Source organism: Hetaerina americana, unplaced genomic scaffold, assembly GCF_022747635.1.
Source record: "Hetaerina americana unplaced genomic scaffold, ioHetAmer1.1.p SCAF_6, whole genome shotgun sequence".
Taxonomy (NCBI): domain Eukaryota; kingdom Metazoa; phylum Arthropoda; class Insecta; order Odonata; family Calopterygidae; genus Hetaerina; species Hetaerina americana.
The window spans coordinates 17,221,018-17,238,549 of NW_027287205.1; the positions used below are offsets into that span (position 1 = coordinate 17,221,018).

General features: G+C 36.7%; 1 protein-coding gene across 1 annotated transcript in view; it reads left to right on the forward strand.

The window, feature by feature from the left end:
- The first annotated feature begins 410 nt into the window (after positions 1-410).
- The window catches only part of LOC139695267 (uncharacterized), a 41,455-nt gene continuing 24,333 nt past the window's right edge, over positions 411-17,532 (forward strand). The window contains exons 1-5 of the mRNA XM_071593961.1: positions 411-484; positions 909-1,413; positions 3,032-3,367; positions 8,767-8,893; positions 16,108-16,366. Coding sequence (XP_071450062.1) covers positions 480-484; positions 909-1,413; positions 3,032-3,367; positions 8,767-8,893; positions 16,108-16,366 — 1,232 coding nt within the window. The 5' untranslated portion in view covers positions 411-479. The remainder of the gene's footprint in view (positions 485-908; positions 1,414-3,031; positions 3,368-8,766; positions 8,894-16,107; positions 16,367-17,532) is intronic.

Consider the following 17,532-nt stretch of genomic DNA (forward strand, 5'->3'; position numbering starts at 1 on the left):
TAACTCTTTTCGAACCAATTATAGTCTAAAATCGTACTACGACTGTTAGCCGTTGTCTATATGATTATGGACCTTATTTAATGTGGAAGCACACATTGCTGAGTGATTCAGATCCTAAGGAATTTGAAAAATACAAAAACCCACGGACAGAATTGTGCATTGAAATTCTCCATAAGGGAATGAAAATGAATCATTTTACTAAGGACCTATTTATAGCTCACACTTCACGATTCCATAACGTCGAAATACAGTTTATACCAGTATCAGCACGTACTGGTTAAGCCGGTTCATTCATTTGAAAACTTTTGAAATATTTTGAAGTCTATGACGATCGAAAGTCTTTTGCATTCGACTTCAACGCTACCTACTGGTAATAACGTAAAACATTTCAACAAAATTACGTGGATGGCAGTCAAAGGAAATACTGAGGGTGAAGGACAATCCCATTGTGATATATTTGTGTTAAAGTGATTGTAAATATGGAGTAAGTCATTTCTTAAAAATTTCAAAGGTATTAATCAAATATCTTACTTGTTCTATATATGCATTACGTTTTTCTTCTGTTAGCCATGTTGTTTGGGCAGGGCTGACAACTCTGGTAATTTCCTCAAAATAGTTCATAATATGTTGTTATTTTGTTATTTTTGTTAGATCCATTCCTAAATCTTGATAAATGAACATGAAAATTGCAGAAATTAAATGGATTAGATTTCTATATATTTTAATGATATCCAATGGATGATAACAGCCAGAGATTGGCGTGATTAATGATATTCAATAAATAAAACCCCACTAGTTATTTTTCTTGGTTTAATATACTTATGAAAGAGTGACATTTTTAGTAGATACATTAAAATTGAATACTTTTGGTATACCCTACAGTTAAAAAGACTTTTTACGTCTTTCAGTTGTACCGAGATGACTGCAGACACAGAAGAGCAATTGAATACTGTACCTAGAGACACAAAGTGTTTTATTTGCAATGCCAGGGTAGGGACGTCCGGAAGAAGTAGTTTTAATTTTTTTCAATCTGAGACAGTTACTTCCTCTTCACACAAGCAAGTGTACTTTTGTATCGCATCTATATTAGAGTGTGAACTCCTCGAAGAATCAGTGCATAGCCAAGTTATATGTAAAAAGTGTTACAAAACAGTAAATGAAATTGATGATTTAGAGTGTAGGACTGCTGAGCTAAAGAATGAAATCTACCAAAAATATCAACAAACTTCCCAGAACCGTGGCGAAGATTTGATAGACTCTTCCATGGATTTGTCTGACTCTGAAGTTGGTTATGATGACCAGAATGATGACGATTATTTGGGTAAAAAGGTGCAGAAAGTCCGAAAAAAACCACCACCAAAGAAGTTTAAATACGTGAATCCCTTGAGTAAAAAGAAAGAGCTAATTCAGAAGGTTAGTTATGTTTGCAGCTCTACCACTTTATTACGCATGTAAGAATCAATATGTTGCATGATCGAGAGTAAACAGGTTTTATTTATCTTTAAGTACTAAACATTTGCATGCACGATCTAAGTTGTATTATAAGCGGCAGATTTTGTGTTTATGAAAATGAACTGAAGTGAGCATGATCTTTCATGCTGATTGAGAGATATTTACATCATGTATGAAGTTAATTTCCTTTTCATTTGTTGGCTTGAATAATTCAAAAGATGGCACACTTGTGGCTCGTACGTTGTACTAGGCTAAAATAAAAAATTGATGATATTTCACTGAGGAGGTGATTGTACTCCGGAAATCTTTTATTTCCGGAGTACTTTATATGTTCCGTATTTTAGAGAGTCCATAGCATCACCACAGGTAATAAGTTGAATGGTTGGTTTTAGCTGATATCCAGTCTTCATCCTGTTCCGTTTCTCCTCTTTTCCTCCTCCTCCGTTTCTTCATTATTCCATGTTCTGATATCTACCATGAACTGCTTCTTCTAATTAATCTTTGAACATCCGCTGTATTTTTTCTCTCTCTGTCCTTCAGTAATAGTCTTCAGTTAAATCACTTCACAGTATGTCCTGTTATTTTCTTTCTTCACCATCTGTAAAAATACATATACATTGGTTACTTAATCGTTTTTATTTTCATCATTCAACAGGTCCATCTCTTCTAATTATCTGTTCCCTCCTGCTCTTGTATATCTGTCCCAAATCTGTTGGAATGTTCTAATATAAGTGATCATGAACTATTTCCATGCATTTAGACCGGGACAGTGTGTTGTTAAAAGTTGTTTCTGCTGATAAAAAGCTTCTTTGCCATCCATATTCCATATTGTGTGTGCTTTCCATATTCCACCTTCTTCTTCCTTCACTGGTGATCATGCTGCAAAAGAATCAATATTCTTCACTTAAAATGAATTTTCTTTCGAAACCTTACTGGGAGAAATTCCATTGTTAAGGGTAGAAAAATACTAAAACAGCTGATCCAATTTCTCAGCGTTAATGTTTTATTGAAATGTGTTTTGATATTTGAATATCATTATCATATGTGCTGTACCCTCAAAATATATATGGGCTGTAATTGGAACATTGAGGACACTCAAATATGATTTTCAAATGATGATACATTCTATCCTTAGAAAAAAAGATAAACTCTGTGAAATGTTGCTTTTTTTCCTTCCACTTGTAATTTTCTCTAGTTTTATATGAAATAATCTTTACTACTTTAACTGCAGACAGTTCTGCTACTGTTATTCTTATTTATCTTTAGGTTGTGCTTTTTTACCCTTCTCCAGAGAGACCAGTGTTTTTGTCATTTCATCTTTTGCCCCATCAAGTTATCCAATGTCACCCACAAAGTGCATTATGTTTATCCCTTTGTGTCTATTTGTTTGGTGGTACTTTTTGAACGTTTCTCTCCTTAACAGAGGGTGTAGCGTGTAAAATTTTACAGGTTGGTTTTAATTCTGATGTGGCCTTTTTGACTTTTTTTTTGGCAATATTTAAATGGCCTTGACACAACTCGAGGCTCAGTGATGTGTATTCCAATTGTAACAATTCAATTCCCTTGGTATCCATCTCAGAAGAGTGAGTCGTGCGAAGACGTGGCATCTACCCAGGATAGCTGTGCTCCTGAGAGTGAGAGTGGAGCCCACACGGAGGCATCATGTCGGGGGCGAGTTGTGGATGTGGGGGAGGGGGAGCCGGGAGGAGAGGGGTCATCGGAGGGAGGCCCCGAGGAGGATGATGCTCAGAGGGTGGAAGTGAAGGAAGAGGAGGAGGCGGAAAAAGGCGACCCGGAGGTGCAGCAGCACCACAATGCCAACTCCGACTCCAGCTCAAACGTTGTCCTCAAGGATGGCGATTACTTCAAGTGTGTCCCCTGCGATCAGAAACTGCCAAACACAGCTTCTGTTCAGGTTAGTCTTTACAGTCAGTTTCCACATTTGATTTAACTTCTGATGGGCAATTTTGTAGGGGTGTGGGGTCCTAGTGAGGTCACGAGAGGGTGTGAAGTCAGGGTGATTGCAGGGTGCTAATTCTGGGTGATATCTCTGATGAATCCCTTCTCAACAGTGGTCTGTGAAACCATGAAGGCATCAGAGTGAAAGGAGCTAGCCAACCTCATTTGTACCCTGTTATAATGTTTGAGTTGTTACTCCCCTTGATATTAAGCTTATGATATGTCACCACACCTATCCTACAAATGGTCAGGTTAATTACTGAGATAGGTTTTATAATTTTATGACTAACAATTATAAATATGTGATAAGCAAATTATATCAGACATTTAAAAAATTGTTAAACTATAAAAGATACTTTTAATTTTTTGAATAACAAAATGGAGACTCATTTTACTGCACTGAGCAGTATAGCAAAAGTTGGAAGTGGTGCTGATAATTAAATTCATACTTTTTTCCCATGAACATATTTATGGTAAATTGCTAAAAAGAAATATTTTTTCCAAGGTGCAAGCTAAATAAAACTGATAATTTATCATTGCTTCATTATTTATTCCTAATTTGTCTCGGATTCAACCTAAATCTTTTATTTTTGAAGAGTCTCAATAATAATTACCATATTTCCGAACTGAGAAGATACATTAACTGAAGAACACAATGTATTATTCCACTGTTCTTTATTTTGATACCCTTTATTCCTGATGCTTAACACCCCTCTCCTCCTTCCCATCAACCCCAATCACAACCCCTCCTCTTTTCCCCCTCTTCTTCCCCCCCATCACCATCTTTCACCTACCCCTTCCCCCTCAAGAATGGTATATAAATGGACTGCAATTGACTAATTTGTACTGGATGATGACGCCTAAGCATTGAAAATAGTAGTACCAAAATAAAGAACAGTGGAAAAATACATTGTGTTCTTCATTTAATGAACATTAAGTTCCACAAAGTTGAGCCTGAAACCATCGACTATATGAGAAGATGCACTTTTTTCACTCCAAACTGTGCTCTAAAACCTAATAGGCCAAGGTTATACTGTTATCCTGCTAGTCATAAGCAAATTTGATAAGAAAAATACTTTCTATCATGTATTTTGTCACACCTCAGGCATAAAAATTGATTGTCTTCATTAAAAGTTTCAATAATAAGTGTTTTGATTAAGTACTAAGCAATAACCCTTAATATTTTCTTGAAAGTACTTTCCAAATAAGTCATAAATTTATACAGTGTTCGATTGCAATGTATAAACTTATAATTTATTTGGGAAGTACATTTAGTACTTGCAGTACATTTATTTACATCTCACATGTGGTGCTGCTGCAAAACTTATGCATGTTGGGCAAACAGGGATTTCAGCTATCTGCTCAAACATGGTATCTCTCGTAGTAAACAATTAGTCTACAGGCACTGAACCAAAAGTGGTATGATAATGGCTTTCAAGGCATCTCACATTTTTTTCTATTTAGTTTGTATGTCTGTATTTACACACAGAAACAAATTGTTGCATAAGCAATTAACTTTAAAATACTCTCATGGGATCTTAAGCTAGAAAAATGTCGTACGGTATTGTATTAAAACGTAGACTTAAGTCATGAACTACACTTCAGATTATGGAAACAGGACAGTTAGAAGGAGTTTTGGCCCACTCCCACCTGGGAAGATGATTGATTAGGTGAATGTAGATGGTAGTAAAAAAATAAGTTCATGTGCTCCTAAATTGTCAAAGTTAGAGGCACATTTTGTAAACTGGATTGTGAATCACAGGAAGAACTAGAGTACTGAAGCAAGAAAATTAGGGATAGGTATCTCTATTGTCGATTTTTCTGGGCATCATGGTGAAAGAGAAATGGTCTGTGCATGCATATCAGAACTACTATAGCAAAAAAAAACTGCCATTTTAATACGAAAGAAAGGTAATAGAATCCCTCTGATACTAGTGGTCTTCTGTAGAAATCATCTTTGTTAATGCGAAATCAGTTGAAGAATCAGAAAATGGAGTCAGAAAAAAGCTGTGCCACTTATTGGAAGTGCATCTTGTTTTGATACCACGTGGATTAACTTCTCAATTGCAGCCCCTGGTCATTTCAGTCAATGAACTGTTCAAAGAATCTATGCAAGAGTGGATAAAGTAGATTGAGACACCAAGCTCATGATGTCACACAGACAGAGAGAATTAAATGGCCATCAATTTCTAGTGTTAGTGAATGGGTGAAAGCTAAAAAGGGAACTGTCATAGTCTTTTAATAATGTTGAATTTGCAATATGCTCGATTGAAGTGAAGATGGTATTTTTTTAGGAAAGGGAAAAAACAGGAAGTACTTTGAGGATTGGAAAAAACGTTGGCACAAGTGTATAATATCTAATGGGGTTTACTTTGAAGGGGACAAAATAGATATTCATGTATAAATAAATAATTTTTGAAAAAAACACAAAGCCGGGATACATTTTGAACCAACCTTGTATGTATTTGCCTGCATGTAAGTTGAAAGGATTTTTGCATGAATGTGCCACTGTGGGTATAGGTTTGCATGGATGTATTGATTTTGAATGTGGTTTTATTCTAGTTTACGGATGGTGACCTAACACCCCCTGCAACACGTCCTTGTGGTGTATTATGTAGATGTATATTAAGACCATATTTTGTGCATATTTCAGTAATCCTTGTCTTTTGATTATCCATGCTTCATCCTGCATCCCATTTACATGGATAATCATGAGTTAAGTGTGTATGAAATTGCCTCAATTAAAATACAGGTGAAGAAGTCAAAGTATAACATTTGGCCAACACACATTTAAAAGTGTAAGATGTTTCAGTTTTCTTGGGCCTGTTCTAAATAGTGAAAACATGATGGCTAAGGAGATTAATAAAAGGATCATGCCTGGAAATAGATCTTACTTCACTAACATTAAGGTACTGAAGCCAGCAAGGACTTGAAAATTAAATTCTATGAAACACTCATTTAGACCAAGGGTGTCCTATTGATCTGAAGCATGGACTATGTCAGTTGCGAATGAGAAGTCTTAACATGTATTTGAAAGAAAAGTCCTATGGAGGATCTATGGACTAGTGAGAGAGGAGGAGAGATGGAGAATAAGGACCAATAGAGAAATAGAAATATTTCTCTGAGGAGAAGACGTGGACATGTTTTTGTGTAAATATTTGATTTTATCCTTATTTTACCCTTTAATTATGCTTTTTGCCTTCAAATGACAGCCCTTGGCTGCCAATACAATGCTCCCAATTTTTTTCCAGCTTTTGAATGTTGCCTGGAATGCTACTTTCAGGATAGCCTTTTAGTCTGCAGTACAATTTTGTTGGATGTTTTCAGTAGTTTCAAATCGGCCTCCTTTCAAGATGGGCTTAAACTTAGTAAATAGGAAAATGTCTGCTAGGGCAAAATCCGGAGAGAATAATGGCTGGGGATTACTGTTGTGCTGTTATTGACCAAAAACGAATGAATGATATGTGCACCGGTGTGTTGTGATGAAAGCTCCATGACTTGTTTTTCCACAGTCTTCTCTACCACAACTTGGTGTGTCTTAATCTACTCGTAACCTCTATATAGTGCTGCCTATTCACTGTTTGTCCTTAGGGGATGTATTCATAATGAATAATCCCTTACTAATCAAAGAAAATGATCATTATCACCTTTACGTTTAATAGTGACATCCGAGCTTTTTTGGATCGTGGGGAAGATGGTCCCTTCCACTGGGAAAGACTGGGCTTTGATTTCTCTATCATAACCTTAAAAACAGGTTTTATTGCCTTTGACAATTGTTTAGAAGAAGTTTTAGTCATTGTTTGAACGATCAAGCAGCTCCTGGCTGATGTCAAGACATTTTTGCCTCTGTTCATCCGTCAACACTTGGTGCAAAAATTTGAATGCGACGTGCTGCATGCCCAAAATTTCTGTTAAAATGGTGAAACACGATCCGACACAAGAATTCATACAGCAAGCGTGTGCAAGCTCAGACTAAAATCACTGTTTTGCAGAGAAAAGTCAAGGTATGGCCACCAGCAAGGTGGTGTTTTACCTCTCACAGGCATTGCTAGAAGGCAACATCTCACTTATTGTGATCCATCATGCAGTTTGCTCGTAGAAAGACCAGTCTCATCTTTTTTTGTACAGATCTTGTATACTGAGACTCTTGTTTACAGTTGCACCAAAATTTACCTACCATGATTTCACACACTCACGAATCCATATGCAAATTTGTTTTCAGTCTCATCAGCTTAACGTATTAATCTTTGCAGTAAATACCATTTATTTCTGAACCCAGAATCTGCCAGAAATCTCACCGTGTTTTGGAAATGGTGAGCTGATTTGGTAGTATTTTTCCCCAGGTTTCATTTATAGCTGTTAATTTTTGTATTTATTATGTATCATATGCACTGTTTTTGTTTTCCTATGGCATGGGTTTTTTTAACGCCCCTAAAACAGCTCCATTACTGTTGACGGGCCTTAATTTAAGATATTATTTCATTTTAATATTGTGCAGCATTACCATTAAGTGATTGAGGGAAGATATAAACGCATTAAAATTAAAGCAGAAGATGGAAATTCTGCAAAAATAAGTGAGATTATTAAGAAGTTGAACATTCACATGTAGAAGTAAAAGTAGTAGTATTTAGGGGAGGCGACCGACAGCTGAGGTCATATGCGCCATAGGGGATGGACAGGAAAGGATGAAGGGTGGAGAGAAACCCGGCATCGGCATTAGCCTACTCTTTACGTAAGACGCCAAGGGGTCCGTAGCTTAACGTCCCATCCGATGGACGGCGTACTCACTCAAAGTGCCCTCCACAAAGCCCCTCAAGTAGAGATCGAGATACCTCTGAAAAATATTCAACACCGCTTGGATTTGAACCCAAGCCCTCTGGGTGGGAAACCAGTAGGATAGCCACCGCACTAATCCCGATCCCCTCACATGTAGAGTCATAGGTCAAGAGAAGAGAGCAAACTGCAACTGATAACACAGATTATCTTTGCTATTTTATTAATTTTTACTGTACATAACATAACTGAATTTTACATTAGCTATTTTGCTTTTCAATACAAAATTCAATGAAAATGCAATGCAATTTTTTTTTCTATTTTATATGGAACCTGATTACCCATATTTCTCTCTCATTACCCTTGGAAATGGAAACTTGCGGTTTCATCGTTTATCCTTTTGTCCTTCCCTTGAAGGGTGCATCATTAATTCGGGTTTCCTCCTCAAAGATTTTAGAGACATTCTTGTAGAAATTAAATGTAAAAATTATTTTTTGTTTCTTCTGCAAAATTGGACACTGAATATCACACAGCCCCATCTCTGTTGTAATTGGCTTTCTTTCCTCCTCCCTCTAATAACAGGTGCATCTCAGACGTGTCCATGGTGTCCGTGCCTTCGTGTGCATCCTGTGCACACAGGAGTTTGACCGAAAAAAGGACTTGGCTCTCCATATGTCAGACGTGCATGGGGAAACGTCTGGGCTAGAAGGTATGTGGAAGTAAGACCTACCAATGATGTTGGAAAATGCCTTGTGCCCATACAGGCACATGTACACAAGAAATACCACTTCAATTGGCGGGAGTGTTCAGGTTGTAGATTATATTTCAATGAGTTCACTGTTGTCAAATGATTGACACTTAATGTTCAATCTGACAATAAAATGAATTATATGCTCCTTTAAAAATACCTTACACTGATGTGTATTTTTTATACATGTATTCCTGATCTCTCAGGACACCAGGTGTCTAAATTTTATAACGCATTTAAAGGAACAATCTATCATATCAGATCTATAGAAGAACAGTTTCTCTCTCACAAACCAAATAAAATCTTCATTCCAGAAGATTGTCGCAACGAAGATGGTGAGATGAAATACTTTTGTGTAAAGGGCAACAATGATGGTATGGCATAAGGGGTGGAATTCATCCTCTCTCTTGTTGCTGTGTGCATTTCTTTCGCCATTGAACTTTATGAAGTAGGTGAGCTCAACCCTCACATGTCAAACTATCCTTCAAGTTGATTACTCTTTTTTTAGTTGGGTTTGTGTATCAAGAATTAAGATACTTGAGAATAACTGCATATGCTGTTAGGGATTGAATCTATATGCATGTATCTAGGAGTAAAAAAACATTAATGAAGGTAATTTTTCTGTGTTTTACAAAAATAAACCTTACAAAAAGTCCCAAATATTTGTGGAGCTCATCATGAAATGGTGACTAGATTGTCAGCTGAGTGACCTGAGAGATTTCAAATATTCAAGTAATCAAATTTCCTAATAGAATATAATTGCTATATTGAATTCAGCCTGTATTGAAGTAGTTATTTAATGAAGTGTCAGATCAATTAACCAAAATGCAAAAATGACCCGGTTGCACTGCCTTCAATGTTCACATGTCCATTGCTGGCAATATCTTTATTGAATGGCATTGTGGAGTGAGTGAACAGAAAGCAGCGCTAATTACTTGGTGTACCTAGTACTCAAGTTAATGTATGATATATGTGGGGGTAGTCTGAACAGTTTCCGACATAATAAATAAACCAGACACTTTTTCTTCAAATTTATTATAATTTTTTACATGGTCTCCTTAAAAGTTTATGTGCACTTTTTCCAGGAATACTCTTGGCTTAATTAACCCTTCTGAATTAGTGGTTGATGTCTTTCTCCGTATAATAGGCATTTACGTATGCAACAACCTTGTCGTCCGATGAAAATCTCTCTCCTCCAAGTGAAACTTTAAAGTTAGGAAACAGATGCTGGGGTCCAGATCTGGTAAAAGTGGTGCGAAGTCACCTCATGTGAAGTGCGATTCATGAGTTTGGCGAACACTAAAGTGTAAGCAGGTGCATTGTCCTGATGGAAAAATATTTTACTTCTTCAAATGTTGTCCTTTTTTGCAATTTCTGCCTTCAAATTGTCAAATTTGCAATACTCTCCTGTTATTGTTTTACCATTTTCAAGAAAATCAATGTACACAATTTCTTGACTATCCCAAAAAACAGTATCTATTATCTCCCCACCTGATGGAACCATCTTCGTCTTTTGCAGAGCACCATCAGCCAATAAAGTTCGCTGTTTTGACTGTTCTTTTATATCAGGAGTGTAGTGGTGGATCCAGGTTTCATCTATAGCTATGAATTGATGAAAAAAATCTGACTAGTTTCGCTTAAACCACATTTACAGGGCCTTGGAATTATTTATTTGTGTGCATTTTTGGTCCAAAGTCAGCTAAAGTGGCACCCAACATGAGGATAGCTTACGCATGTCCAATTCTTCTGTCAGCACACGTATAACAAACGCATGAATATGCCCATTGTCTCTGCTATGTCTCTAACATTAATTCGATGGTCGTCCAATACCATTTGGTGAACTTATTTGATTTTTCTTTGGAATTATTTGTGATTGTCGCAGTTTTTGGCTGTCCCAAAGGTTCATCATCAGCCAAGCTGGTACGGCCACGTTTACATCCAGCTGCCTAAAGTATCGTGGTCGTAAATGATACTGCAGTGTCCTGTACACATTGTCATACCCATATTTGATTTGCTTCGGAATTTTACCTTTCAAAAACAAATATTTAATCACAGCATCCTTCAATTTTTTCCATTTTCCCAAAAACCCTCACAATGGTCACTCAAATGATTGTCAAGCAATAACTGAGTGTCCAAAATGCCTGAAATGTTGGTGATTACCTCTCAACGCATGTGCAAACACAGTCCCCAAGTTTTATTGAAGAGAGCTGACATCTTAATGTTGAGGTGTGTGAAACTTTTCAGTCAACCTTCATATTTTAATGATGTAAAAACATAGAATGAAAGTAACCAACTTATTTATTAATGCTATAATAGATAAAACTATTAGCAAAAGTAGGGACAATAATGCAGTGGTCCAATAAACAAAATTTGCTCTGAAATGGTTCTAAACACCAACTAAGTCTATTCATTTCAAACACAAACTTTAAGCGCCTGTTAATGTATCTAATTAATGTATCGGTATAGTACTGAATGCAGTAAATACAGAGGGGGCCTGAAAGGTCCACTGCATCATTCAACCAAACGATCTCAATCAAATTCCTATGGTTGAATCTGGCAACATTGCACCCATCCCCTTTGCCCCAGCCTCCCTACACTCCCCAAGGAGAGTTTTTCTCGAGGAGAGCAGACCTGCCTGCCAGGTATAACAGTAACAATGGTGGCTTTGATAGCAGCAGCATAAAGCCCCTCCTGTCATTTTGTCCATGCGGGACTGCAATGATTGAATCCCCTCGTCTCTTAAATCATAAGTCACCTTATTTCTTCTTGCTAATGCTTGTATTCATAATGCCAATTGTAGTTTTACAATAAAATGCACATTTATGAAGTTAAAACTCTAAGAGTGCAATTGCTAAAGGGTAAAATGGGAATATGGTGTAGGAAAATGATTACCAAAGTGCAAAACGTCTACAAAATACAAAATTCGAATGGTTTTATGGAACCTTTTAATTGAGTTATAACTTGAATTCTGCAAGTATATGGCAAAATCACCTTGTTAATTTTCAAGGTGGATTATTTTTGTGCAAAATGTGCATTTTAGTTTACTTGCCAGTGAATTTTAGGTACAAAAACAAAATTGCATTCCCCTTACCACTCTTGAGATGTTAACGAGAAATATTCCTGATTTTTTTAGCATGATTTTGTTTAACGGAAATCCATCCAGTTGCTGTTTCTTTTAATCATGTGGGCATGCAATAAATTCAGCAAATAATTTAACAAAGGTTTGAACTTAAAACTTAGCCCTGATCACTATATTTATCATGATGTTTAGTGTTTCGGAAACATAAATTTAATCAATTAAGAGATATATTATAAATTTTTACTGATTTAAATGTATACATTATACCTATTGAATCTTTTGCTTGAGGAAATATTTAATAAAAATTGAAATCTGATTTACGTTCCCTAGGGTTGTGCTTTAAAAATTATTTCTGCAAGTAATTTATATCTTCCCCGAGCCTCTTGATTAAAAAATGGGCAAAATTCACTAATGATTATTGTTCGAAGTTGCTATTCCCAGTGTTTTGAAGTGCAAGTGGTACCTGACCAAACAGTGATGCAGCCAAAGGTGGAAGGCATGCCCCCTTGACCCCTTGGAGAATATTTTTGGCCTGATTGAAATTAAAATTAAATAGTTCCTATAAAGCTGAAACTAATTTTGAATGCCTGTTGCCCCCTAACCTTAAAATTATCTAATGCAAGGTAGTGCTGTCCTTAAATTAGTGTGATGTACAATATATTTTGACTGTCTCGTAGGTATTCCAGCCAGATTCCTCAGGTCAGAAGACCATCTTACCTGAAAAATATGGCTGGAATGCCTGAGAAACTGTCATCTCAACAGATTTCCTCATCACAGAGGAAAAACCCAAGATACCTTCATCGTTTTTAGATTGTGACTCTCTTTTCTTGATTCATGAAAATGAGAAGAAGGAAGCTTTACATCATGACACACTATTTTAAATAAATGTAAGTAGGTAAATTATTCAATTATTTAAATATTTTATGCATCCTCAACAACATAAGTATAGTTTTGTTACCAGGTGAACAAATAGGAAATTTAAAAGAGGGACACCAAAGCATGTGATGCCAAAAATTTTACCCATATAGAACATGAGTAATATTTAAGCCAAGTGTCGCGTATGCTTTTAATCTCAATCATGGGTAATAGGTATAAGATATAATGAATCATCCTCATGTTGTGTAATGCAGGGCCCCTGTTTTTACTCCAGGATGTTCAGGAATGTGTCAGTGGGGTGGATTTTCTTCAATACTCATGCACACACTCCATTCCTGAGCCCTATTGTTGTGCTCTTCGTTCGGCAGGTGTGTCATAAATATGTGACCGGGCATAAAAAAATTCATGAATATAGGGTCAATTTTAAATCTGAATTCTGATGACTTTCAAATTATTAAAGTTTGTATATTGTGGCTGCTGTTGCCGAATACAAGGGAGTGAAATATTATGGCTTCTGGACATCTGTTAAGAGAACAGGTACAACCAATCTTGTTGATCAATGTGAACTACATTGTATCTGAGTTGGTTCACAATGTCCAAATTCATTATCTGAGATTGTGCTGAAAATTCCAAAACCAAGATTGGCGCACATTTATTTCTATTAAAAAAGTATTTTTATGTTTAGTAAATGTGTTATTATTTTTCACGGAGTGATTTGGCCAGGTGTATTCTTTTCAGTATTTGCACTAATTCAGCCCTTTTCGACTCGCCATTGAATTTCAATGGTTTTGAATTAGATAAACCAAAATCACCTCACATAGCTTCTCAAACATCATGTATTACTTGCTTGATTTTAGTGAATTAGAGTTTCATTCTGCTTCATCCAAATTCATCAATGCGTCATGTTATTGAGGAAACATCTCGAACTGCATGCACATGGCTGTGTACATTCCACTCTGCACATTACAGATTTTTTCCTCCTTGCCTAACCCACTAGATCTTCTATTTTTGCCTTCTGACCACCTTCCCTGCTCATCTTCCCCCCATTAACTCAGCGGCAAGCTGACTTCTCCAGGGATGAACCACAGAGATGCCTCATTCAAATTATCCTGCTAATTAGGGAGGCTCCTACCCAAACGTTTGTGGCAATTAAAAGTCGGAGTAATGTTGCCATGATTCCTAGTAGTAATAGTGTAATGTCAAATGGAATGGTGATGGATCTGTGAAAAATCGTTTCCATTGCATAGCATGGTTTGCGCACTATAGTATGACCTATCTCATTGACACTGTAACTTTATTTACTCTACTCCGTAGCCCATTTAACTTTTTTGCGCCAAAATTAGCTCAAAATTCGGCCTGTATCTTATGGGCCAGGGATACATGGGTATAAATTTGACGACAGTGCCAGCCGTTTCATCAGAAAATATACTTACTATTACTTATTTTTTCCTGCATCAGGCATTGAAAATATTTGCCGTTATTCTAATGACGATAATATCACTATTTTTAGTTAGTAGTAAGCAACAAAGTTTCAATATTTTGTTGAAAGTACTTACTAAAAAATTCTCAAATAAATCACAAATGCCTACAATGTAGGGCATTTAGTTTCATCTCCCATGTGGTGCTGCTGCAAATTTAATTCACTTTTGTATAACGGGGATGTCGCATACATACATATATTGTATCTCTACCAATAAATTCAGAGTCTACGAGCATTCAACCTTAATGAGGATGAAAGTTTTGTTGAGGCATAGTAAATAGTTGATCTGAATACAAATTTTAATGATAGAAAATAATAACAGGAACTAATTGAGCATAATAAGGCAATATGATAGTAAGCTTGTGGGATCTTAAGAGAGAGGATTTTCGTGTAATGTTGCATTTAAACTTGAATTTGTGAATTATGCTTCAGAATACGGAATATAGGCCACTGAAAGGTATTTTGACCCAGTAATGACAAATTTCCAGGATTCTATGATGAATAAATGTTAATGTTAACCCTTAGGCTTCTGCGACATCTGTCGAATGAATTCATACTGCTTCCGGGAATTGCCATTGCCTAGGGGTGTTGGTGGACAACTGTATTGCCCCCAATCCTGGAGGCTGGAGCCTTAATTCCCGGAAGCTGCATGAATTCAATAAATGCTGATGTATGTGTAGCTGCTAATGTTTTAATGTGAAAATTCAATTTACTTTATTTTAAGTGTCAACATCAAAATAATGTGATCTTATATGTCTGAGCCAAGTATTTTTTGTAAATTCTGGCCTGAAAAATCAGGGTGCATCTTATGCACTGGTGCTCTTACAGGCCAGGAAATAGGGAAAATTTTTATTGATCTTTGTTGTAACATTATTTTGATCTTAGTTTGAATAGTAAGTAAATGAAAGTCATCTTTGGAATCTGCTCAAGTTTTCTGAGAGATCCCTAATCCAGGTTCAGTTGTCAATTCTGCCAAAAATCTTTCAGAATAACTTTTGAACAAGAAATGTCAGCATCAGACACCTTTGCTAGATAAGCCTCTTAAAGCTTTAAATTCCATCATATTAAGGAAAGCCAATATTTTGTATAATTATGATAAATAATCCAAAGTAAAACCAGTCGGGGATTTTTGGAGCAAACCTGGAGAAGTCTGGGAATTTGATGATTGGATTTCATTGGGTACCCTTTAAGTACAGGTATGAGTGGAGTTGGTTCGTGCTTCAAATCCATCTCCATTAGAAATTACTGTGAAATGCTGTACTTTAAAATTTACTCAATAAACTTTGTGTCAATCACAGTATGGAATTACATTTTCCTATGTTTCTTAATTTATTAGCTGAGGGTTGTGATGACATAGGTATGGTGACTTCCGGAGAATCATATGTTTGTGTATGCATTGCAGTGTCTGGTGTTTTTATATGGTGGAGCTTTTCACTGTGGGCAAGACATAAGCTTGCCGTTTTCTGTTTAATAGTGTGTTTTAATTTATGTTGTTTCCATGCTTTTCATTTGAAAATGTTGCAGAAACGCATATGGACTAACTTTTATGAAATCTTTGTTCAATAGAAAACTACAGGCTCATTTATCATCACTTGTGTGAATCATAAAGTGGGTTTTTTTTGGGGGGTGTTTAATGTAAAGGTGGTGTCATTAAAAAAATATTCCCTCTCTCCCATGTGATGCAAACCTCCTCCTTGCGTGTGACGCATGCTGTTGTTACTGGTCATCACCCATGAGCAGGCAGTGCACCCACAACAACAGTGAAGAAGGAGAATGGGGAAGAGGCTGTGGTTTACCTGTGTGAGTTGTGCCCTGAAGTGATGGGCAGCGTGAAGGCCCTGCGTGAGCACAAGCGGGAGGCACATGGAAAGGCCAAGCACAAGTGCAGCGTGTGTGGGAAGTTCTATGGATCACGCAACCTGCTCTCGGAGCACATGAATGTGCACAATGGTGTTCGCCCGTACAAGTGTGAGCTGTGTGAGAAGACATTTGCATCAAGGTTTGTATCAATGGTGCTGCCAAATGATGGGTGCAGTCGCATGACAAGTGCATTGCGTGGGAAGTTTCCCCGTCAAAAACAATTCCATCAGTACATCTTCTGTCACCTTGTTGGTTCTCACTTATTTCCTTACCTCATTTAGTTTGCCATTGTGTAATTCTCTAGAGAGGATAAGGTAGGATCTACGTATATGCAGGACAGTATTGTTTAATTTGTTTGGTCGCATGCATTTTTTTGTAGAATATTATCAGGGAATCACACTTATTGTATAAAGAAACTAATGAATAACTGATTGAAGCACTTTTCCTCTTGATAAAATTTTTTATTTTACGACCAGGTTTCGATGTATTACATCATCATCAGGTAACCAACTGAAGTTGTGTTCAAGCTTATATACATTCTGGAAGGGGTGGAGAGGACGTGATAGGAAATGAGAGGGGGAGGGGAAAGGGGGGGGGGGAAGACAAGGGAGACATTTACAAGAAATAGCAGAAACAGCATATTGACCTTGTTAAAAAACACACAGTATAATGGTCTTTAGGGTTCGAAGTGGTCCTATTGGGTGGATGGTGGCAGTCTCCAATAAACCATCGGTGGCCAGGACGAAACCAGTAGTAGACGGGCTGGGTTTGGAGGACAAGGATTAGGCCCTTCTGGAAGAGTGGTGGTGGAATACCCCCACTTAACTCACACACTGGGGGGGGATGGAGAAAGCACTCAAGGAAGGAGGCAGTTGTGTGTCACGCGTGGACAAAGTTTACTAACGAAAGCTACTCAAAGAAACTAATGTAATAATAATAGCCTTTCAAGTACTTTAGGCCTCAGTGCATAAAATTTAATGTTTCTCATAGTTGTACAACCACATTTATCAACCCGTAAGCAGTCTGTGTAAGCTCAATTAATCATTTTTGTAAGTCTGCAGGAAATTAGCAATAGATATGAGAGAAATAAAATTGAAATTCCTCATGAGCATTGAATGAAATTGTCATATTTTTATAGAAAACTTTATTTAAAGTATGTGTTTTAAATGAGCCATTTTTTTATCATCAATTTTAATTTGCATATCAGATTTATAAAAGATTGATTTATTTTCATTAATTTTAGAGCTCCTTTGCTCTTAAAATTGAACTTTGAACTTACAATACTATTAATTATAATTTGGTCTC